This window comes from Drosophila sulfurigaster, chromosome 3 (genome assembly GCF_023558435.1).
Source record: "Drosophila sulfurigaster albostrigata strain 15112-1811.04 chromosome 3, ASM2355843v2, whole genome shotgun sequence".
NCBI lineage: Eukaryota > Metazoa > Arthropoda > Insecta > Diptera > Drosophilidae > Drosophila > Drosophila sulfurigaster.
The window spans coordinates 7585745-7608905 of record NC_084883.1 but is presented as its reverse complement, the minus strand read 5'-3'; the positions used below and the strand labels follow the sequence as shown (position 1 = coordinate 7608905).

The 23161-nt window shown below is 43.4% G+C and overlaps 5 protein-coding genes across 5 annotated transcripts; 2 read left to right on the top strand and 3 right to left on the bottom strand.

The window, feature by feature from the left end:
* Positions 1-16: 16 nt before the first annotated feature.
* On the bottom strand, positions 17-10065 carry LOC133845429 (protein stum). The gene is made up of 10 exons (XM_062279887.1): positions 9151-10065; positions 8536-9099; positions 5960-8475; positions 4390-4960; positions 2957-3055; positions 1480-2127; positions 1307-1412; positions 1114-1240; positions 705-899; positions 17-636 (listed from the first exon to the last, which is right to left on the bottom strand). The coding sequence occupies exons 1-10, from the start codon at positions 9936-9938 to the stop codon at positions 518-520; spliced, it is 5733 nt and encodes a 1910-aa protein (XP_062135871.1). The 5' UTR covers positions 9939-10065; the 3' UTR covers positions 17-517.
* A 4799-nt stretch (positions 10066-14864) lies between these two features.
* On the top strand, positions 14865-16892 carry LOC133845733 (probable cysteine--tRNA ligase, mitochondrial). The gene is made up of 2 exons (XM_062280292.1): positions 14865-15084; positions 15153-16892. Exons 1-2 carry the CDS (start codon positions 15074-15076, stop codon positions 16819-16821), a joined length of 1680 nt encoding a protein of 559 aa, XP_062136276.1. The 5' UTR covers positions 14865-15073; the 3' UTR covers positions 16822-16892.
* Positions 16691-18463, bottom strand: LOC133845734 (transmembrane protein 39A). Its single transcript, XM_062280293.1, has 4 exons — positions 18104-18463; positions 17814-18040; positions 17192-17756; positions 16691-17136 (listed from the first exon to the last, which is right to left on the bottom strand). The coding sequence occupies exons 1-4, from the start codon at positions 18359-18361 to the stop codon at positions 16909-16911; spliced, it is 1278 nt and encodes a 425-aa protein (XP_062136277.1). The 5' UTR covers positions 18362-18463; the 3' UTR covers positions 16691-16908.
* A 73-nt stretch (positions 18464-18536) lies between these two features.
* On the top strand, positions 18537-19001 carry LOC133845736 (cytochrome c oxidase assembly factor 5). Its single transcript, XM_062280294.1, has 2 exons — positions 18537-18821; positions 18877-19001. The coding sequence occupies exons 1-2, from the start codon at positions 18621-18623 to the stop codon at positions 18916-18918; spliced, it is 243 nt and encodes an 80-aa protein (XP_062136278.1). The 5' UTR covers positions 18537-18620; the 3' UTR covers positions 18919-19001.
* Positions 18716-23046, bottom strand: LOC133845731 (ATP-dependent RNA helicase DHX8). The gene is made up of 2 exons (XM_062280283.1): positions 19691-23046; positions 18716-19562 (listed from the first exon to the last, which is right to left on the bottom strand). The coding sequence occupies exons 1-2, from the start codon at positions 22941-22943 to the stop codon at positions 19015-19017; spliced, it is 3801 nt and encodes a 1266-aa protein (XP_062136267.1). The 5' UTR covers positions 22944-23046; the 3' UTR covers positions 18716-19014.
* Between the last annotated feature and the right edge of the window lie 115 nt (positions 23047-23161).

Here is a 23161-nt window from a genome sequence, read left to right as displayed (position 1 = left end):
ACAAAGGCAATCACATGAAAACGTTTAGATCACATAGTTCTAAAATAAATGCCGTTATCATATTTAAATCCTCAGTTTGAATGTAAGCGAAGGAATTTATACCACATTTTCTTGATTGGAATAATATTTATTTGATTAACCAAAAAATATTGTTGTAAAACATTATAATGTGAGTACAACATTTAACATTTCTGTATGAGTAAATAAAATAATATTTATTTTCCTATTACGCTTCATGGTATGACTATTAAAGGACTATGTATGGTAAGGTCACTTATTTGTAAAAGTTTGTATAAATACTTATAATACATATGTATGTACATGTGGAAGTGAATTTTGTTTTTGGAATCTCAATTTTTTTCGCCACTTTTTAGGAAGTTGGAAGTTTGACGATTTTAATTCTTCAGATAGGTCACTCTGTCCTTTCTTAGTTTGTCCGGAAGAAATTTTGGAAGTGTTTTAACGAGAATGATAATATTTGCTAAGACAACATATTAATAGTTTTTTCGTTAGGTCACTAGGTTTTGGCGGCCTCAGTTTCCCCACGATGTGCGTCTTGCGCAGCAGCTAATTCGGCTTGGCGCTGTTCCTCTTCAAGTTCAAGTCGTTCGACCTTTTTGATTTTACTCAGTTTTTCTAAAAATATATTAAGAGTATGTCAAGAGTATTTACATTTTAAGGGTTAAAATATAAACTGAACTTACTTGCACATCTAAGCATTATAGCGCCCCACCAAATAGACCAACCCCAACCAACAAAGCAGAAGAGTACACAAAAGAATTGTGATACCGCTACAATGATGTTAATGATAAAAGATCCAATCCGAGCACGGGCGCTGTCGTATTGAGAGAATCTCGGAATGCCGACACACAAGCAAAAGAGTCCAGATAGTAGAGTGCCTAAAAATATTAATAATAATATTAAATTGTAAAGGTATACCAATTAATTTAAAAGTTATAGTCAAAAAATGTCGCTTGATCCTCAATAATAATTTGAAAATGTAGCCAACAGTGTTCGTTCCCTAGATTGATATGTTGTCTTTGCTGTTATCTTGATTTATATGGCTATATGTAAAATGCATAATAATAATAAGATAATAATTAAATAACCCACCTAGACCAGGAAAGATAACATTACAAAAGGCGCAAAACCAAGCCAAGTACAGCGGCAGCACAGGAATTGCCCCCTTCATTTTTGACGTGTACTCCACCAGATCATTATGCAACTTGCGACGTGTGTCCTAAACGAGTATGCAAGTTATGTCGTGTAATAAATTATTGCATCAAGTAGAGGCGGCTTTACTTACCTCACTGGGAGGTGGTGCTTTGATACTCTGTCGCCTGGCATCGGAGCCACGTCGTGGTTTCTTGCGACAACAGAGGAGCGCGAGCCAGAAACGTCGGCAGCAACTCCTAAAATCATATAATCGAAGTGAATTTTAATAAATTAGTTAATATAATTTATTAAATAATCTCTTACATTTTGGTCATGTCTTCTGTGGGTCCCGCTGTGGACGGTGCCATCGAAGATCCTTCAACAATTGCTGCATCTGATGCCGTGATTCCAAGCTCTGGATCACGATCTCGCCATGCAACCTTGGGCTCTGTCCGGTTGCCCACTCCCCGCTTACGTCGACACGGTATGCAGAAGCAACATTTCCTTAGTTCGGTTTCATCGCCAGTCACGGGATCGACTTTATTCACAGATCGGCAACAGAAAATCTTTCGTAGGCAAAGCCCACACTTGCCCTGCTGCTGTGGTCGTTGCATTGCACCCGATTGATGCATTGGCTCCGCACTCATAGTGCTGGCTTTGGTCTCTTTTTCAACTATTTCACCAGCTGTTGGCTTTTTGCGACAACTCTTGCAGCAATTGGACATGGGCCAACAACGAGATTTCTTTTTGTTGGACTTGGTTTCGTCCACTATCTCCATGTGAGTTGTCGTGGCACTGCTGCGAGCACTCGAGAGAACTGGTTGCTCCTCAACTGAGCCATTTAAACGATCCTGTCGTCGTCCACAACAACGCATGCAATGCGATCGACGGAAACGCATACAAAGTGTGGTACAGCAACGACAAATGCCGCCTTTATTTACATCATCCTTGAGGAATTCCTGGCTGCTGCTTCTGCTAGACAATTGATAAAGGTTACAAGAATTACTGTGCAAAGTATCTATCGGATAAATGTAGCTAGTAACGAGTATTGATATGCATATTTCAGTGGGGGAAATAATAACACGGCTAGTAATTACCGTAGACCTTGCGATTTCATGGATAACATTTGCATAGGGCATATACGACTTTCTTGTCCGTCCGCCTGTCCGTCCGTCCGTCCGTTCGTATTTTCGTCTGTCGCAAGAAAGTCCTGAGTGTACGACTTTTATTATGCAAATCGATTTCGTGTTCTGCTACGGTGCATTGCTATTACAGCTATTAGCATTTTTAATGACTATCGCATTTGATACGATAAAGATGAAGTGCACGAGAGCACAAACTACAATATGGTGTATCCATAACATACGACAAAGTATAGGCTTGAGCTGAATCGTGGGTCCGAGTCCGAAGTGGTTTGAATATTTATTGCAACGCATTTTTAGGGTTATTAATCCCACTTTAAGTTCAAGGTCGGCCAGTTAGTATTGCGTTAGGCAAAACTTCATAGCTAAGTATGTTGATTAAACGTACACACAAATTGCCGCCCTCTCTCCGCTTATTTTCTTCTCTCACTTACACAATTTTCCAGTCGAGCACGTGCCAAAAGGAAAACTCAACACGCTAATAAATGTGCGATGGCTTGACTTCTGGTTAAGTACTGCCAACAAGCCAACGACCAAACTTACTTTAAAGGTCGCCATATTTATTATTGGGCCCGAATCACCAACCAGCAAAACATGCTTAAGCAATGCGCAATTGCTGATTAAGATGCAGAGATTATAATGCAGTTTAACGTGATTACCTAAATAGATATTTGTCAGCATCAATCAAGGAATTCTGCGGCAGATCAATGCTAAAGATGACCGAGTTCTTTTTCTTTTTCGTCAACATTTTACTAAATCTAAACTAATTTCTCTTTAAAACTTTAGAATCGAACTATGTCATTAATTATTATTATTATTATTAAAAATTTTTTAAGTTTTAATTTTTCTCCTTTTTATTTTATTTAAGAGTGATTTTTGTTGTGCTGCGCTTGGCGCGATTGTCCGGCAGAAACTGATTTGTTATTGCGGTATGAAACTTTGGACATGCCACAAAAATAGTGCTAGGTTCTTCACGTCTGCGCCTGTGTGTGCTTGTGTGTGTGAACACCTCGTCTGGTTGGTTGGATGGTTGGTTAGTTGGTTGGTCGGTCACCCATTTTCTTCACTTCGTATATGGTATGCATGTGATTCCATTGAAGGACGCCGGCCGTACGCTCACGACAACGTTGAGGACGACAAGCCAGCGAACGGATATCCTTAAAGGCGTTTCGTATGGTCTCACCCCAGGCCTCATGCCCCACAAACCTATCCATACCACTTCCCCGCCACCAGGTGGTTCGTAAATTTATTGACGCATTTATGAGTGGCTTGGCAGCCCACAAGGCAGCACATTTAAATATATACACACTCTTATATATGTATATACGTATATACTTTATATATATATGTACTTTTTATATGTCGGTCTAAAGTTGTACGTATCAAGTTGGTGGAGTTGTTCTTAGTGTTGTTGGGGCCTTTCCGGGTATGTAAATTTACTGGCCAAGGGGTGTACTACGTGTAAGCCTGGCAATTGTTTTTATTCGGAGACTATAAAGACTTGGAAAAAAGTTCGTACAAAGTGTAGAAAGAGTATCCGATTAAATTCCAATTTAGAATTACGGATGAGTCCTAGAAACTTTTTCAAATGACAATTTTTAGCGAGGCTAAGTGTTTGCCCTGAACGAAACAATCATAGAAATTACATCATTAAATATTTTGAGGGTAACAAATGGGAAAAAGTCCCAAAAATGAGCCTTTACTGCACAATAGTTAATTAAAGGTCAAGAGCTGGCTGTGATTGCTAATATTTGGGAATTCCTTTTGGAAAGCCCATTTTTAAGCAAATTTCTTTCTATTAGGGGAGAACATATGTACATAATTGAAAAATGCTGTTTCACTTAAAAATTATTAATAAATATATTATTAATTCCCAAAAACTATAAAAATCTTTAGTATAATAAATCTATGATATAAAATTGCGTGATAAAAATTACATTCAAAAAGAAATTTTAAAAAAAAATTGAAATTTATATTAATAAGATATCTTATTGTTTTTCATTATCAAAACTAACTTAAGTAAATGAGCATTATTTATCAATTTCCTAATATGCTAATATTGGATGGTTTGAACAAATATTTGTTTACTCACTTTACAATGCCACCACTGCCTACTGTTGAGCCTTGACCATCAGGAGATAGTCGCTTGTCATCCACTTGAAAATCCTCGCCGGGTGGCGGAGTTGCACGCTTGAAGTCATCAGTCAAATCCGCTTGAACATTGGGTCTTTCAGAGTCGATCTCTGGTTTCACAGTTACAGGTTGACCGCCAACTAAAGTAGTTGCCGAATCCGTCTCAGCGGCATTCAACACCGAAATCGATGCTTCGATGGGCTGTGTGGGAGGCAAGGGGGACTTATGCATCTCCGCCGAACTATTTTGGGCATGACTTCCGTCTGCTGTATCGAGACGCGATATGGAGTCATGCGGCTTGGCTGTCGCTGTCAGACCATTGGGGCTAGGTGAATTGCCAATTTCGGGGGCGAGTCCGGCTTCGGTTTCATGGCTTTTGGGGTCGGTTAAATTTTCGTTAATCGTTTTGTGTGTCTCACTCTTTAAGGTCTTCTGTGAGTTACTAGAACTTGTTGCAGTCTGCCCTGAGCCACCATCACCGGAGGTCAATTGGCCAGTAGTAGCAAGTTGCGCAGCATGACCTTTTGGCACTGCAGGTGAAAGTTTGAATAGTAGATAGGTAAGAAAGTTATAGGCTCAGTGCTCGGCTTTGGGATACCTTTTATAAAATAAACAAGTAAGAAAGCTACAGTCGAGTGTACTCGACCCGCTACCCATTTTGAATACAAGAAATATATTTTGCTGCAGAAATACTGCAGAAATACTAAAAATATATCAAATGGTATATTTGGTATATCGATATAGTACCGCATTGAAAATATACCATAGACGGCACGATATACCAGATTGCCAGCCAAAGCAACTAAGACCCCTAGTAAGTAGGCGGTTTTGTCCATACAAAAGTATTTCTTTAATAACTTTGACAATTTCTATCTGATCAGGAATCATAACTTTTATAGTAATTATTGTATATACCAAAATTCGTAACTCTAGCTTTAAAATTACGCTTGTTATTCGATTTTTTTGATTTACGGGGGCGGGAGGGGGCGTGGCAAAAATTTGAAACAAACTTGATCTGCGTGCAAACATAACAAATGCTGTCGAAAAAGAATTATAGCTCTATCTCTTATAGTCTCTGAGATCCAGTGTTTCATATGGACAGATGGACAGACACACAGACGGACATGGCTAGATCGTCTCGGCTGTTGACGCTGATCAAGAATATATATACTTTATAGGGTCGGAGATGCCTCCTTCTACCTGTTACATATGTACATTTCCTGCCGGCACAAAATTATAATACCCTTCTACCCTATGGGTAGCGGGTATAAAAACTTCTATGTTTTCAATTAAATCATTCGAAAGTGAAATGTGTACCAAAATTTTATTGCCTAACCTTAAAACTACTCTCGCAATTGCTTATGTTAATTTGAGGAGCAAAGAAGGGTCGGGAAAATTTCTAAGATTTATATTGTTCCCACGTCTGTTTTATGGGATTTCAGTGCTACTTTCTGCCAACTACATACATATATTTCAGATTAGTACTAAGTTACAAAACCCTTGTTCTTGTAACCACTTTATGCACTTACCCTCAGTCTCTTGCGTCTGCTCTGGAACTGTTGCCACCTTACGATTCTGTGCGGAATCCACACGCTTCTTATTGCTAACCAAGCTGAGTCGGGAACTCATTCGCACCAATGTTGACATGTTCGAGCCTTGACGCTTGATGCCTCCAGTGGTAGATGCGTTGACCTCGTTGCGAACAGCTGGCAATGCTTCTGCCGCTTGCAGAACTGCGTTACCGACATGGACAGCTAACGGTTGGGAACTGTCTGCTGCAGAGTCCTTGGCATGCTCTGCCTTTTCGGGTGATTCCTTTTGCTTCACTTTCTTTTCAGGACTTTCAGTTGTTGCCTTTTTAGTATTCATCTGGGAACCAGTTCTTGCCAGGGGTTTCGGTAATCCACTAGAACCATTTGCCCCGTTGATTTTAGTTATGGATTTAGTGGATTTTTCACCATTTTTCGCCTGTTTACTTTCTGGTTTCTGTTTCTGGGAAATAGGTGTCTTCGGTTGACTCGATGTTTGTGGCTTCTTTGCTGGCATCGCCGGTAACGTTTTTGACACAGTTCGTTTCACACTTGTCTCTGGCTTGCTAATTAAGGACGTCTTCTTTTTGGCACTTTCAGATTTTGTTGACTTTTCCCTTGGGCTTGATTTCGTCGATGTTGTCGTTATCTTTTTACCTTTCGGAGACCTAGGGGACTTTGACTTATCGGTCTTTCCTCGCTCCTCTGCTTTTTTAGAAGGCGAAGCGGATTTTCTTCCGTTTTGATTAATACTTGTCGGTATACGGGAGCGAGAGTTCCGACGTTGACTTGCGAAAGTTGTCTCCTTATGATCCTTCTTGGAATTTGGTTTTCCTTGCTTTCCTGACGGACTCAGCGACATTCGACGTCCAAGCATTCCACTTTTGGGACTTATTGAAATGGATTTTCTGCGATTGGGCGTGGTGTCAGATTTACGACTATTACGCGACATGGTTGCTGGCGAAAGGCTTGTGGATCGCAACGAGGAACGTACACTGAGCCGAGAGTTGGCTCGAGAATTAGCTTGGGAATTAGCACGTGAATTTGCCCGGGAATTGCTCCGAGAATTGGCGCGAGAATTGATGGACATATCATTGGTATCCGCCATACGGGACTCTGGTCTTGACGGAGGACCTCGCGATGTGGGACGACTTGCATTGAATCGAGTAGGTGTCAATCGGATATCCGTAATCCCTAGGCCATGGGTATCAAGACCACTACGATTCGTTGCCTGAGACGGTGAACGACTATTACTCGCTTGTGAATTGCGACCCGACAAAATATGAGAGCTGCTAAAGTCCTTTAGTGGTGAATTAGAACGCGAATTGGACACAGAGTTCCGGCGACTGCGCACGGGAATGCGGGATATAGAATCTCGACGTGCGGACAACTCGGATGCCGTGTCCATGTGCGCTGCTTCGTACGCATCCCCATGCAATGGACTCTGCGGTATGTCCTTGTTGGGTGTGCCAATAATTGGAGAAAGCGTACTCGGCTTGGCAATCTTAGTGCGCTTGTTATGCTGCTTTAGATCCCTGTTGGTTATGATTTGGCGTCGCGGACTTGCTGACATCTTAGCACCCGGTAGATAAATCGATTTGCGACGTTGTGTGGTGGATGGCAGTGTTGAGAGAGAAGGTCGGCGGAAGCTAAAGTCGGAGGTGGTTATGCTACTCAAATTGGAACTGCGTCGATCCGATGCCGTTTGCGTGGAGCTACGACGTTCCGGTGACGTGGAACTAGAGCGTCGTCGTGCCTGCATGCGCATTGGCTCCAAACTCGACTTTGGCAAACGTGTACCGACCATCAAATCGTCCAGGCTTAACCAGTTTGAACGCGGAGGATTACGGGTATAGTCGTCTTGCCTATTAACAACGCCGAGCAGACCGCGTTGCTTGCGAGTGGGATTTGGATTTGGCTTTAGTGGGCGCGGCAGTGAGCCCGGTGGTATGATTGCTGTCTCCTTGTCCAATTCCATGGCCGAACGATGAAATCGTGGAATACCACTACGATAAGGATCTGTTATCAACGGCAACGTTTCCATACTCTTAATGCGCTGACCAAATAGCTCAGACAGGCCCTGAGAGGACTCTTTGTTGTTGATAGATCCACGACGCTGCACTCGCGGCGTATACGTATCTACCGAGGAGGTCAACGAATCCCGTTGTTGCAGTATGCCTTTCGTGGGCATGGCCAGCTTGCTGGGACTATAACGTCCGCTCATGTTGAACTGCACCGAGGGACGTGGCGAATCATCGGCTGCCTGCTGGTTACTAAGCGGAGGCAACTGCGGTAGGCGGGATCCAGTCAGAGACTTGCGTCTCGCCCGAACGGGCGGTGGCACTGCAGTGGACGAGGTAGTGGTGGACTGTATTGACGCGTGCCTGCCAGCGGGAGTTCGAAGGCGCCGCTGAGCAACCGGCGTCGTACTAGGACTGTGGGTTAGCGAGGACTTGGGAGATCTTACTGAGAGTATGGTAAAGGAGGACTTCTTGTGCAGGCGAGTTTCTCCCACTCTGTTAAAAGGAAAAAACTCTTATAGTGAACAATTCTTGAAGTTATGCATTCTACCCTACCGATAATCACCGCCAGTGGCGACAGAGTCCTTGAACACAACAGGTGACATCTCTCCAGCAATAGACTGCACTCGCGAGCCTTGGTCGTCTTGCATCATATTCATGTCATTGCCGGACTCGGCGAATTGACTGTGAATTAGGCTCGGAGATTGAGGCGTATCGGGCCCATAAGATGTGTTGTAGCTCTCCCGTCGCTGTCTTTCGCTGGCATCACGCATGATCTCCCTTTGCTGCTGCTGCAGATATTGCTTTGGTGAGAGTATGATATCCATGTCCATTACGGGAGTTGGAATCGTATCACTCCTGTTTGGCACCGGTGACCTTAAGGGCATTGGGAGCTCCGCTGCATGCGGAGGAACCAAAGGTTCCTCGCCACCGCTACTCGAACCATTCGAGTCTTGCAGCATGGTGGCAAGCGGCGAAAGTGGCATCTCTTCATGCTTCATGGACATTATCATTTTGGAGCTAGGCCGCAACTTGGGAATGCGACTGAATTCTGCGAACTGTGAAGGCTCCCAGCGATACCAATCTAGGCCAGTGCTCGAATACGATCCGGAAATGGGTCTGTAAGAATCAAAGATTTAGTTCTCTTTCTGTACATCTCACTTCACTCACCTAAGGCGACTCGGAGGCTCCTGTTCCCTTGTCGTGTATGTTGAGCCCATAGTTGACTCCAACTGATCGTACTCCAGTTCATACACATCGGGCTTATTGACAATGTCCTGTGGCGTAAGCAGCATAAAATTGGGTGAATCCAGGTGCTCCGAACTGGAGCCACCGCTGGAGTTGGGCAGGATTTGAATATCAGGCGGTTGCAGGCGAGGCAGCGGCAGTATACTCTGTGTAGGAGTTGGAGTCAGAGTCGGCGTCGGCGTTTCTAAGTGAGATAAAGTTGGAACTCTACTGCTGGCGATGTTGGTGTAGGGGACATTGGAGAAAAGCCGACGTCGACCATCGCTCCCGATCAGTGTATTGAGCGCAACTGCTGCAATAAGAGTATCCTCCTCTGAGCTGGGCATGTCCACGGAACCAGCTCGTATTGTTTCAAAGGCTGCGGTGCCAAAGTAATCCTCTGGCTGCGGTGGGGGCACTGGATCACCAAACAGACTGCTGTAGGGCTGATTACTGGTGCTCGACTTCTCCCTCTCCAAGTAGAGAACTTCGGGGGGTATTGCTTCAGAGTTTTCCCGATTGCGGCCATAGTTGGCGTTGCTGTGCTGGGCAGATGGTGACATTATGCTTTTGGGATCGTAGCTATAGTCGACCGATATGATGGCTGGCTTGGTCGTTGTCGTAGAGGTATCCGTAGAATGAGGCCGGCTTGGTGTGGACCTTACAGGATGGGTTATCGTCGAGATGAGTGTTGGTGAAGGCGATGATGAATATGACAATGTCTGCTGCATGATTTTTCATTTGTGCTGCTCTCTTTCTCAGTCTCTGCTCCTGAGGCAAGCGAATCTGTTTTAACGTCTTGAGGGGGAAGCACACGTTTCTATCGCTTTCAATGTTAGTTTCGAAAATATGCCATTGTTTTATCTACAAAAAGAATAGAAACCATAATAAACTATTAAAACAATTTAAATTGTTCTTAAATACTTTACAAACGAAATAGAGTCCTTCGACAGTACGTAAGCAAAGTGTGAAAGGACGTGAAATACTTTACGCTTTATGCGAAGCGCAACTGAGCGAACCAAACAAATATTTACAACTCGTACATATCCAATTTTAGAGGCATATAGACTGTCAGATAGACCTTCTGGGCAATGCACAATGTCAGTGCACCAAACACGCGAAGCTTCACGGACCGACTGAAGACTGAAGACACTTCCAAGCCCCGTATGCAACGGGGGAAACAAAAACCAGAGCTATTTTCATTGCCAATGCACTCGTACGAAGTGTACGAAGCCAAAACTTGCGAAAAATTGTAATTATTATTTACTATATTTCTATTGTATTTTCTAATAGCGAGAGCATCGAGTATACAAGTATTACTATTTGAGCTGATAAAAGTCCCAGACAGCTCAATGTGAGTGGAAGCCACAGTTAACAGTTCAGCGAATGTTTATACCCTGTACCGTTTAAGGCTATTGACAAATGGTTGTTTGGTTCCCCACTCAACTTGCTCATTGGTGCTTGCAGCACGGTATTGGCAAGTCGAATGCTCTTCCCTATGATTTTTAAATTATGATGTTCGCTAACGAGAGCATAACTTGTGCGTGTTGAGATTATGAGTAAGATTTGTGTGTTGCATGTGGCAAATTGCTTGCAGTCGGTTGCACTGAATATTTTCATTTAAATGCTCGCAACATACTCCGCAATACTTAACTGTTTAATTAATTTTCACAAATCACACTTCAAGTTGTATTATATTAATTGTTTTAGATGCTATCCGGTTGCGAAATGAAAGTTTGAAATTTTAATATTGGTGAAAATTAATTGTATATGGCGAATATAAATATTAATTTATATTTAAATGGTTTGGCAAATCGTAAAGTCAATTAAAAAGTTTTTATTTGCAAAATTTCTTCCTTTAGTATACATAATATAGAAAAGATATAACTGCGGAAGAGATTTCCGAACATAATTTGAACATTAATTGCACATTAAATAACTTTTAAAAAGTTTAAAAACAGTTTTTCCGCATAGTACAATCATTATTAAATATCATTAAACAAGTCTTGCAATTATTATTTGAAGTAATCACTACTAACAATGCTTTTCTTAAAAATAGCAAAATATATATTTTTTTTAACGACTATCATTAAAATTATAATTTTTTAAGTAGCTAGCACTCCCTTCTTTTAGTTATTATATTATTTTGTATTATAATTAACATGTTAATAAATAAATATATAATTTTTTATTCGCTTTAACTTAATAATTTATAAATTAAAATAAAAGACACTTATTTTTGAAGGCGAAACTATTTATTCACATAAATAGAAGTACAAATATCTTGAATGTTAAAATAAATGCAATTAATTTTTTATTTATTTAATTTTGATATTATAAAACGTAACCAAAAATATATTATTTATTTTAAAATATATTTCATTTAGTTAAATCCATTTAAATGTAAACTTTCTAGAGATCAAACTGAAATTTATGAATGAAAACTTCGAATCAATCAAAGCGTTTACCCGCCAATCTAAATAGAAGGACGAATCCGCTTAGATAGAGTCAGCATAACAAGCCGTGAATTCGCCGCCGATATTCGCCGCAAAGCGTATTTGGCGAAGGAGAGCCGTCTGCAAGTTTTGGTTGAATAGCGTGCGGTGTGTCCACTTGTTTTCATGGCATGCCGCGTGGCACCTGTTGGTATGACTGTGGCACGCGATATGCAGTTAATTGTGCATATAGACAAACATACAAATATGATTCCATATGCATGTGCTAACGTCATTTATATGTGCACTACTCGTATATAGGCCAGCTTAGGTGAAATATGCGTATCCATGTTATCTGTGGAGAAGGCAAGTTTTAAAGTATCTAACAACTGCTTGGAAAACAGCCGAGTTCAGACTTTAAAATTATGTAAAAATGTTTGCACACATCCATCTGCACTACATGAATAAGGAAGTTGTCAAGGATGTATGTGTGTGTGTGTGTGTGTGTGTGTGTGTGTGTGTGTGTGTGTGTGTGTGTGTGTGACTTAGGACTTTACACTCACTTAGCACACTGACTAAGCACAGAACAGCACAGCACAGCACAGACTACCTTCCCCTTGGCTTTGGCATAGGGGGTCAAAATACAGCAACAATTCTTACAGCGTTGCCTTGTGCAGCGCCGACAAGTCAACAACCAGCACTTGAATGACCAACGACTTGCCATGCTACGGCGCACTGTTGCAACATGAAAACAATAGCAAATGCTAGTCGCAACAACTACAACAACAACAACAACAACAACAGCAACAAAATAACTACAACAAAAACGAACGTCTACTATTAATGTGTGCAACACACAGTCATACAACGCTTTTTCGCTAAAGGCACTGGGAAAATCCTTGGCTAGTGTCGTGATAGCAAATTTCCATTCAGGTTAAAAACTTTACGATTTTCGCTTTGCTCTGCGAAATTGAAATTAACGTTTTCACTATTGACTTTTTCTTTAACACTGTTAACAATGTGATATAATTGATATCATTTTGGACATAGATTATACGATTTTTTTCCTTTCTGGATCATAAGCGGTGTTTTTTATTCTTCACTCTCAACACACACAATAGAGATGAAAAAGTTATTACCACTTTGTCACTTTTTGTATTTGTTTAAATATAATTTAGTAATTAAGCTATGTAAAAAAAGTAGCTTTGCTTTGGAGTATTTTTTTAGTTCTGCGATGACTTGTAATTATATGTTTGGTCAAGCTGACGCCTTAATTTACAATTGGTTTTGGAATGTTCATTTCAAAAATTCCAATTTAGTGTGCACATACACAGATGTACTACAACTAGGCACACATACATAGTGAGTTATTTAAATCGGTGTCGAAAGAGGCAGCACAACGCGCTTTTGCATCGATCCGATGCATTCGCCGTTCGTAGGAAAACTAAACCGCTAAAAGAAAATGCCTTCTTATACTTTGAACGTCACGACGTTCTTCGTCGTCGCGGTCCTGGGCTCAGCCTAAGGTAGCAGCGTTGCCTTTGCTGCTGCTGTCCAGCCAAGTCAACGTTATTAGGCAGTGGCCCGAAGTGGCCAAAAGGAGTCGAGTCGAGCGAGTCAAGTCGGTTGCCTAGAAAGTCGGCTAGCCAGCCGCTGAAACGTATACGTGGGTCAGTAAACCTACTTCCGGTTGACATAAATACGCCTTGGACATGAAAACTTGCCACTGGCGGTGCGCCATCAGCTATTGTTGTTGCCACTGTGCCCCTTGTGTGTTGTTGTTGTTGTTGTTGTTGTTGCTACTTTCAGTTAGACTGACATTCTATGGTCGTAGATCTGAATTAGTTTTTTGTTTTGTGGTATTTAATTCAATTGCAGCTGATTGCGTCTCAACTTTTTTTTAGTTCAGAATGCACCAATTAATTATGAATAATTTTTATATATTTTTTAAAACTACATTTATTTAATTCACTTCTGATATGGACGACTGATATTTGTATCAATCATAAATAGGAAGTAAGTTAAGGATTCCATATCCGAATAAACAAAAGAAAGTTTTTTTTTTTTAGATTTAGCAATACCGTAATCAATTGCAGTTGCATTATTAGTTGGGCTGGGCTTCCTTGATTGGCGCCCAAACACAGACACATACATTCATAGAGAATTAGTAATCGTTGTGCTGACCTTAATCAATGGTAGCTTGCCCAAAAGCAAGTTTGGCTTGGCCAGGCTTTCAATCTAATTTCTATTATTTTAAACTGCACCCTAGCACAAGGTGGGGCATGCAATTCGTACTTGTAGCAACAAGCTGATAGCTGTTCATGCTAATTTATAATTTTTTGGGCGAGCAAATATTTTCACGCGATGTGCTCATGGCTCTGACTAGCTTTGCCTCTGATTCAGATTTTGACTCTGACTCTCACTCTGACTCTCGACTCAGTTGACCGACATAAGCAATGCGCAGTAAATTAATATCAATTGCTCATAAAGTGAACAAAAAGGGCCAAGCCCGTTCTGGAAAATCTGTGAAATTGTAATTACCGTTTAAAGGGACCATTGCACAATGGGTAAATCCAGGCTAAAAGGTATTTGGAAAATAGGATGGGAGGGCTAAAATGTGTCGCCTTATTGTAACTCTCTTTTAATTTGCTTGCAATTTAACTTAACCTCTTTTCCATAGCTTGTCAACACAAATGGCTAACTCACATTTAATTTAGTTACCCAAAAATACCTTGCTATTTTTCTTCTTTTCCTTTTGGCCTGCCAACAGAATTTCTCAACCTGCTTTGTTCCTAATATCCTTGACCCCAATGCCAGTTCGTTTTTGCTTACGCATTGTGTTTGGCAAACTGTGGTCCAAGCACGTGGTGCGTATGATTTTCGCTATTAAAGAGTGGTTAGTTATATTGATTTAGCCTACCATTCAGAACTGTACCATGACGGAATTGTCGTTATGTTTATTGCTGGAATTCTACTATTTTATTATAGTCTGTTTATTCAGTTGTAAGGTTTTATAGCGCAATAATAAAATACTTAAATAGTACAGAGAGTAACAACGCCAATATAAATTTCAAAATTTTAAATATAGTACATATGACTGTAATAAATAAAAAGCATTAATGTTAAAAAACAAAAATAATGTTTGTGATCGTAATCAAATTAATATTTAGTTCATTTATTTTACTGTCATAAACGTTAGCGTTTTTGAGGTTTACTTAATGTATACAAAACTGTCATACTTTCAAATACTAAATACTACCGCCAAATAAGAAAACGATTTTCGATAGCTTGCGATAATTCCAACTATTCGGAGAGGTTATCGTAAATCGCTAGTCAGCTGTTGCTTGTTTTGAGCTAAATATTTAGAATGCACATGCATTCGTAAACACTTATAAATATTTAAATTATAGAGTTTTAAGCAATCAATAAATATGTTAAAAATGTGAGTAGTCTTCAAGGATTTTTATCACTACAAATAACTGATAATAATTCCTTTTTTTCCTTTCTCAGTTGCCGGCTAGAGGAAAGCGTGCTTCTCCACATGCGCAACTCGCGATTATATCGTCGAGAGCTTAGCGCAAAGAGCAGCAATGTGAAGGATTCTGTGACCGGCCGGTATAGTTGGCAAAGACCTTGTGGCCAGCACACAGACATCAGCATATACAATCACAGCGTGGGTGGCAAAGTGCCGCTGGTGCTGAGCAATCCCCAGATGGTTACATGGTACACTTGTGGTCCAACAGTGTACGATTCGACCCACTTGGGACACGCCAGTACTTACGTAAAGGTGGACATAATACAGCGCATACTGCGCGATTACTTTAAGTACAATCTGGTCACGGCTATGAATATCACAGATGTCGACGACAAAATTATCAAGCGTAGTCGCGAATCTGGACGCAATTGGGAAGAACTGACGCGTAATTTTGACTCGGAATTTGTGCGCGACATGCAGTTGCTGAATGTGAAGTCACCTAACTTGCGTGCCCATGTTTCCGCCAACATTCCCGCAATCCAACGTTTTATAGAGCAACTCTTAAGCGATGACAAAGCCTATGTTACCGAGGATAAGTCGGTATACTTCAATGTGTCCGCTTGTGAGAACTACGGAAAGCTGCAGAAGATAAGCACGGACGAGCCAAAAGAACAACCGAAGCATAAACGCAATGCGGCTGATTTTGCTTTGTGGAAAGCGAAAAAGGCCGCTGATGAGCCCAGCTGGCAGCCATCATGGGGCGGCGATGGTCGACCTGGTTGGCATATTGAATGCAGCGCTATTGCAGGCATGTTTTTTGGCAACAAACTCGATTTCCATGCTGGTGGATTAGACTTACGATTTCCACACCACGAGAACGAAGAGGCTCAATGCTGCGCCCATTACAAAACCAAGCAATGGGTCAACTATTGGCTGCACACAGGTCAGCTCTTTGTGTCTGGAGAGCAGCAGAAAATGTCCAAGTCTCTGGGCAATACCATCTCGTTGTCAGAGTTCCTCAAGCACTACACAGCCGATGAGTTTCGTATGGCTTGTTTGTTGTCCAATTATCGCAATCCCATGCAATACAGTGATCAAATGATGCAGACTGCGCGTCAAACATTGCGCAAGTTCATCAACTTTAATGCCGATCTCAATGCATACATGCAGTTCCAAAAACCACTGAAATATCTCGATGAGGGTGCTCTCGAAGCACAGCTGAAGCACATGGTCACTGAATTTGACAACAGTCTGCGCGATGACTTTGATACTGCTCGTGCTGTTAGCGTTCTAATCGATCAGATGAGCAGCATTAGCCGTTGCATCAACGATCAGCAAGCGGATGCAGAACAGCAACCAGCACACTGTCTAAATTTGCTGTTGGCAGCTGGCAACTTTGTGACTGCATCCATGCACAACTTGGGCATTAAACATCTGGGTACTGCCGATGCCCAGAAGGACGCCCAAGCGACAACTGCTCTAAATGGTGTGGATCTAGATGTGTTGGTCGCCGATATTCTTCAGATACGCGGCAAGCTACGCGAGGAGGCTGTAAAGGGTGGCGTCAAGAATCTGGAGCTGCTTCGCATGTGTGATCAGCTGCGTAATATATTGGTTCGTCATGGCATTGAGGTGCGAGACCATAAGCAAGGCAGCTCCTGGGTTTATGGGGATAAAAGCAAAAGCATTTCGCACAGCGGTTAACTGCAAATTACTGTACATTTCCTTTGGATATGAAGTTTATTGAGTGTCTGTTATAAATACGTCTTATTTGATCTGTTTTTGGCTGTATTAATTGTAAATAGATGTACATTCTGCCTTGTAGAGATGTTTGGTAATTAGATAATCTCTGACCAGCTTGAAGAAGGCTACCATGCTAGTGAAGGCCACAAAACTGACAGACAGCACAAAGTGCCATTCAATATTGGTCGCGCTCAACGAGGCAATCTCCACCAGCAGCACAACTCCCTGAAAAGTAGCCAGTGTAGAGTAAATGATGGTGGGATTGTGGAACAATTTCTGCAAATAAAATAAAATTAAAATGCAGTACAATTTGGGCTATTGATTTGCTTACGTAGAAACGGACGTGACTCGCGTTTCCTGGCATCGCCACTGTGACTAGACCATGGCTGCGATAGAGAGCACCATTATGCTTAACCACCGTCGCATGGCCATAGACAGCGTATTTCGACCAGGTCTGCGCATTTGCTGCCACAATCAGCTGCGACGGCGCCGCCTGTGGATCTCGATCCATGCGCTGCCAACTGCCCAAGTGTAAAGTGGCGCGATGCAGCGTATCGCTGTATTTAGCTGGATAAAGGAAGACTGCGCACAAGCTGAAAGCTCCTAAGCAGACGATGATGCAGTGCTGAGCGGCACGCATCACATTGTACTGGACGCTCAGCGCTAGCATACAAGGAATAAGAACCAAATATGCATTCAGCATGCACGTAAAAATCAACTGCTTGAAGCGTTTGTTGAAATCGTGCCTCAACGTTTCAATCTCATCCCGAATTTGAATGGCATTCGTTGTGCAGCTGTGAACGGGCATGTCATTGATGTAGACACCGGGCAGCTCAAAACGAGTGCGCATGAAGGGCTCCAGCTGGAAGCCAAAGATGATTAGATAAACCACAACTCTGTAATAAAGACATAGTGAGTTATGACAGGGCAGCTGATGTTGAAGGGGTGCTTACGGATAGCTGAGATAAAAGAGCAACACATAAGAGTGCTGCTGATATAATCTCAGCGCACAATAACCAAGAGCCGCCTGGACAAGTCCACCGAAGCCATACTTAATGCTCAACCGCAGCAAGCGTCGCTCATTGCTTTTCCACTTGGATAGCAGCATGCAGTAGAGAAAGCGCCGTGTGTTCAGTATGAGTATGAGATACCGCAAATAGGGATCAATTAATTCAATGTTCTATAAGTAAAAAAACACTGAGTAAGTTCAATGCCGATACTATGAAGACAGCTGCATCCTTACCACCATATGGCGTGTATGCAGCTCTGGTAGCCACCAATTGGTCCGGTAAATATTTATAAATTGCACTATGGCTGCACCCATCGTAAAGGCGCACATGATTAACTCGCTCAACCACTCGGATGTGGTTGCATGCTCCGGAAACGGAATGTGCTTGGGCATTGTGACCTGCTGAGCTCCCATTTTCGTGGACATGCAGCGTTGAGAGCTGTCGAGGGCATCACTGGAGCTGCTTCCATCGCTGCGTTCATCATAAACCATTATAAATGCCGTATGTTAGCGGTAGGAACTACATTTAAACCAAGATAAAAAGATTGATAATTGTTCGTCAAAGCAAAACAAATGGAAAGTGTGACCGCAGGCTCACTCTTCAAATATTCCACACAAATACCGTCATATTGTATTATAGAAGTGAATAGCGTTTTTCAACACACGAGAATAACAGCTGATTGTCATTGCCGATTTTGTAACAAATTTTGTTGTTTACAGCAAAAGCGAGTAAGCGAGTTTATTAATCAAAATGATGCGCTATGAGGGAAACGAGAAGCTAGCAGATGAAACTGCCTGTGCCGGCGTGCGGGCGGATCTCAAAATGTGTCTGCTGGAGAGCGAGTGCTGTCGCCTGGACAAGAAGACGCCGCGCCAGTGCCTCCAGGACAACAGTGTTCCTCCAGAGTGTCAGGTTCTGCGCAACACCTTCTACGAATGCAAGCGTTCCCTGGTGAGTTTGATAAAGTATGGAATCATCGAAGATTAACCAGCCCCTCCTTTTTTAGCTGGATAATCGACAACGGTTCCGCGGGCACAAAGGGTATTAATTGAATGCACCACACACTATGAGGCTTTGTTTTAATATTGTAAATTGTTACTTAAGAGTTTATTGAATACACACGAAATTATAGCGAATGTACAAATTAATTGCGGCGCCGTCGTACTCGCGATATGCGCCAAGCATTGGGCTCCTCGTATTTGTTGTACAGCGGCTCCAAACGTTGATTCTTCTTGAACTTGCTGAGTTTGGTGGGATCCGAGAAGCGGAAGAATGACGGCGCAAACTCTACTAGCCATTTGGGATCGATTGTAGTCACCTCACGCATGTACTCCTTAGTTGTCTGTACCAGCTCGTGATATATAACCCACTCCGGCTGCCTGTTAAATAGCGCACTTGATGGATGTATGTAAACCACTTGGGAATCAACTAAAGTGCGATAACCCTCTTGAGGATCTTTCTTGGCCGCATTGCGGAAGAAACCCGAGCAAATGGCCTTCTGAATGCGCACTGAATTCTTGCCAGCCGATACGACGTCCAGCTTATGCCGATCCATGATGCCGAGCAGCTGTTTGCGCACATCCTGCGACCGTTTCAGCGTTCGGATCTGTACAAAATTCTCGTAGCACCAGGCATTCGAGAATTTGTTGTTTTTCCAGCTGTTGTAAACAGCAAGCAGCGTTAGATGGTCACCTACAAAAATAAGCAAAGATATTAGTAAATTCATTCATGAACCGGCTTTTTAGCGCCTTAGTTTTTATATAAACTTTCTAAATGCTAATCTTTCTGAAAATATGGATGAGGATGCAGTGATATCTTACCTTCCGCTTGGTTGAACTTGGCCTTCTTTTGATCGGCCAGCGCTTGCTTATCCTTGGGTCTGTAGAATACATTCTGCACGCTCAGCATGGAGACAATGGTCAGAATCTCATCAGAGCATTGTAGGGCTACCGACATAATTAGCATCTTGGACAGATTCGGCTCCAATGGAAATTCGGCCATGCGACGTCCCAGACGGGTCAACAAACCTTCATCATCCAGCGCCGATAGCGAATGCAACTGCTCCAAAGCCATGACTAATGACTCCACGGGCGGCGCATCCATGAAATCAAAATGTAGCAAATCATTGATGCCCATTGTCTTCAGTTGGAGCACCGTCGTGGCCAAATTTGTGCGCTGTATCTCCGGCACTGGCGTTGGCAGCATTTCATCCCGATACGCACGCTCCGTGTAGAGACGATAGCACTTTCCAGGTCCAGTTCGTCCAGCACGACCAGCTCGCTGCTTGGCGGCTGCCTGTGAAATGGGAGTGACCACCAGGGAGTCCATGCCCGTCTTAGAGTTGTAGACCTTTTGCTTGACGAATCCCGGATCAACTACATAGAAGATACCATCGATTGTGAGTGAAGTCTCGGCAATATTTGTGGCAATCACCACTTTGCGACTGCCAGCTGGCGCCGGATCAAAGATGCGTGTCTGCATCTCCGAGGGCAGCGCGGAATACACAGGCAGGATGATCAGCTCTGGTACATCGGGACCCAGGCTCTTCATCCGCTCGTACAAGATCTCACAGGCGGTATCGATCTCTTCCTGGCCCGTAAGGAACAACAGGATATCGCCAGGCGGCTCACGCAGATGGATTTGCATGACGGTAATCAGCGAGGCATCCAGATAGTCCGTTTCGGGCTCCTTAGTGTACAGCACCTCCACCGGAAATGTACGACCCGGTATCGTAAAAATGGGCGCCTCAAAGAAGTACTGCGAGAACTTCACCGCATCCAATGTGGCCGACGTCACAATCAGCTTGAGTTCGGGTCGCTTTTGCACCGCCGTCTTCAGTAGTCCGAAGAGCACATCCGTGTGTATGGTACGTTCGTGAGCTTCGTCCAACATGATGACCGAGTAGGTCTTCAGCTCCGCCTCCATGAGACACTCGCGTAACAACATACCATCTGTCATGTACTTGATGACCGTCTCGGGACTAGTGCAATCCTCGAAACGTATCGTGTATCCCACCTCCTGCCCAAGACGACAACCGTACTCCTCAGCCACGCGCTTTGCCACCGACATGGCTGCGACACGACGCGGCTGCGTGCAGCCAATCTTGCCCCTGGCCGTGAAGCCGCATTCACCCAGATACTGTGTGATCTGGGTTGTTTTGCCGGAGCCCGTCTCACCGATGACAATCAGTATTTGATTGTCAGTTACCGCCTTGATGAGATCGTCGCGCAGCTTGTATATGGGTAGCGATTGTCGCTGCTCCACCAGGGTCAAATCTGTTTTCTTGCCGAACGAGGATTTCTTGCCGCCAATCACATGCTTTTTCCACTCGGGCACCTCCTGTGGAGCGGCGCCCATGCCACGCATATTGGCTGCCAAATGGCGTGAGCTATCGTCCTCGGGTAGCGGATCAATCCAGTTTTTGTTGAGATTGCTAGGCACTGCTTCCATTTCCTGTTCGCGTTGGAGCATTTTCTGTTCGCGACGCTCCTTGGAGAGCGCAGACTGCATCATAGCCGCTTGGGCTAGCGAGCCATCGGGGTTCTTGACAATACGCACAGGCGACAAGTCGTGGAGCGCTCGTCCATGCCCTGAGAGGAAGGGCGGCTCCTCTTCCACAATTTCGATTTCAATGTCTGCCTCATCATCCTCATCCTTCGGCAGCAAACCCGTCTCTTCATCGAAATCGGGCATTTCACTGCGATCCAGAACACCAGAGCTAATCATTTGCTTGATCTCCCAACGCTCGGGACTCGAAATACGCGTCACCCGCTTGCGGGATTCATGTTCATCGCCATCAATGTTCTGGCCCTGCAAATTGAGTATGGATGAGGTGCTAGCGAATGGCCCATCCGGATTGCGATCTCGCAGTGACATTTCATCCTCCTCAGGGGCATGTGACAATGGATTCAGATCGCGTCCACTATCCTGATCCACCTCCTTCATGGAAAGCGATACCTTTTGTCCAGTTAGGGACATGACTTTTACTTTGACAGTCTGATTCCGAGCCACCACTTCAGTGACGTCGGTGACACGACCCTCGGCTCGTAGCTGCGAAATGTGCACCAATCCCTCCCAGCGTTTGCGCAGTCCGAATAACTGCACAAAGCATCCAAACGGCACTATGTTGGCCACCTTGCCCGAGTAGATTTTTCCCGCCTCAGGATCATCGGACATTGCAGCCGCTGGTGGCGGCATCTTCTCCTGCTCTTGCTGATGCCGACTGCTGCGATCTCTGTCGCGAGATCGGGAACGTTTCCTTCTTTGATCATGGCGATCTCGAGAACTGGAGCGACGCCTGCGATGATCGCGATCTTCGCGGGATCTGCTGCGATGTCGACGGTGTTCCCGATCACGATCTCTATCTCGCTCCCTATCGCGATCTCTATCCCTCTCACGATCGCGATCACGATCTCCATTCCGATCTCGATCCCTATAGCGATCCCTGTCTCGATCACTATCTTTTCCCCGCTCTCTGCTCCTGTTCTTCTCTCTACTTCGACTACGCTCGCGATCCTTGCGCCTGTGACGCTCTCTTGAGCTGGATCTCTGCCTCCTTTTGCTCTCTTTGACTTCATTCCGCTCCATTGTATTCTCTCCAGGCGCCAGAGCCTCCAATTCCAGCATGGCTGCATCCACGTCGCTCATTTCGGTGTTTTTGAAAATGTGTTTGTTCTTGGATTCTTTGCGCTCCTCGTCTTTCTTGTCCTCCAGGTCCTCGTTCTTGCTGCTGTATTTGTCATTTGGTAACGCCAAGCCAGGAAACATTTTCATTAGCTGTGACTTTTTATCAGACTTTTTAAAGTCTTCACTATTTCCAGATTTTGCATCGCCGCCTGCTCGTGTGGGTCGCATTAAATTGATGATGCGCTGCAAGTTTTGCACAAGCGAATCGGGAAATTCGGCACCATTGTCGAGCAGAGCCTTGCGAAAAGATTCGTAGCTACGATGCTTCTCCTCTAAATCGATGATGAACTCGGCCAAGTCTTTGTCATTTATGCCCAAGTGATTGTCGAGCTCTGTGCAGATTTTCGAGACCAACGACAGGTACTCCAATTGCTGCAACTCCTCCATGGTGGACAGCAGCAAATTTTCCACAAATATAATTTCACCGTCACACAAAACGTTTGAAGGAAATTGAAAACAAAACTAGCACGCTAACTAGTGATGGGTCTGCATCGTAAAGATGCAAAGAGACCAATCGGTGAGTCCGATATTGTCATCTCAAATGATAGGCAAACAGCTGTTTGGTTGTAGTATTGCAAAACGTTTTTGTTGCATAAAGTGGCAAC

Excerpts from the sequence above, each read along its gene's own strand:
- LOC133845734 (XM_062280293.1), bottom strand. The coding sequence starts at position 18,361 with ATGGTTTATGATGAACGCAGCGATGGAAGCAGCTCCAGTGATGCCCTC. Across the intron at positions 18,041-18,103 it reads TGCATACACGCCATATGGTG|AACATTGAATTAATTGATCC; the intron begins GTAAGGATGCAG and ends TTTTACTTATAG. Across the intron at positions 17,757-17,813 it reads CTCTTTTATCTCAGCTATCC|AGTTGTGGTTTATCTAATCA; the intron begins GTAAGCACCCCT and ends TCTTTATTACAG.
- LOC133845736 (XM_062280294.1), top strand. The coding sequence starts at position 18,621 with ATGATGCGCTATGAGGGAAACGAGAAGCTAGCAGATGAAACTGCCTGT. Across the intron at positions 18,822-18,876 it reads ACGAATGCAAGCGTTCCCTG|CTGGATAATCGACAACGGTT; the intron begins GTGAGTTTGATA and ends CTCCTTTTTTAG.
- LOC133845429 (XM_062279887.1), bottom strand. The coding sequence starts at position 9,938 with ATGCAGCAGACATTGTCATATTCATCATCGCCTTCACCAACACTCATC. Across the intron at positions 9,100-9,150 it reads GAGCCTCCGAGTCGCCTTAG|ACCCATTTCCGGATCGTATT; the intron begins GTGAGTGAAGTG and ends TGATTCTTACAG. Across the intron at positions 3,056-4,389 it reads GGCAGTGGTGGCATTGTAAA|ATTTAGTAAAATGTTGACGA; the intron begins GTGAGTAAACAA and ends AAATTAGTTTAG.
- LOC133845731 (XM_062280283.1), bottom strand. The coding sequence starts at position 22,943 with ATGGAGGAGTTGCAGCAATTGGAGTACCTGTCGTTGGTCTCGAAAATC. Across the intron at positions 19,563-19,690 it reads CAAGTTCAACCAAGCGGAAG|GTGACCATCTAACGCTGCTT; the intron begins GTAAGATATCAC and ends TTATTTTTGTAG.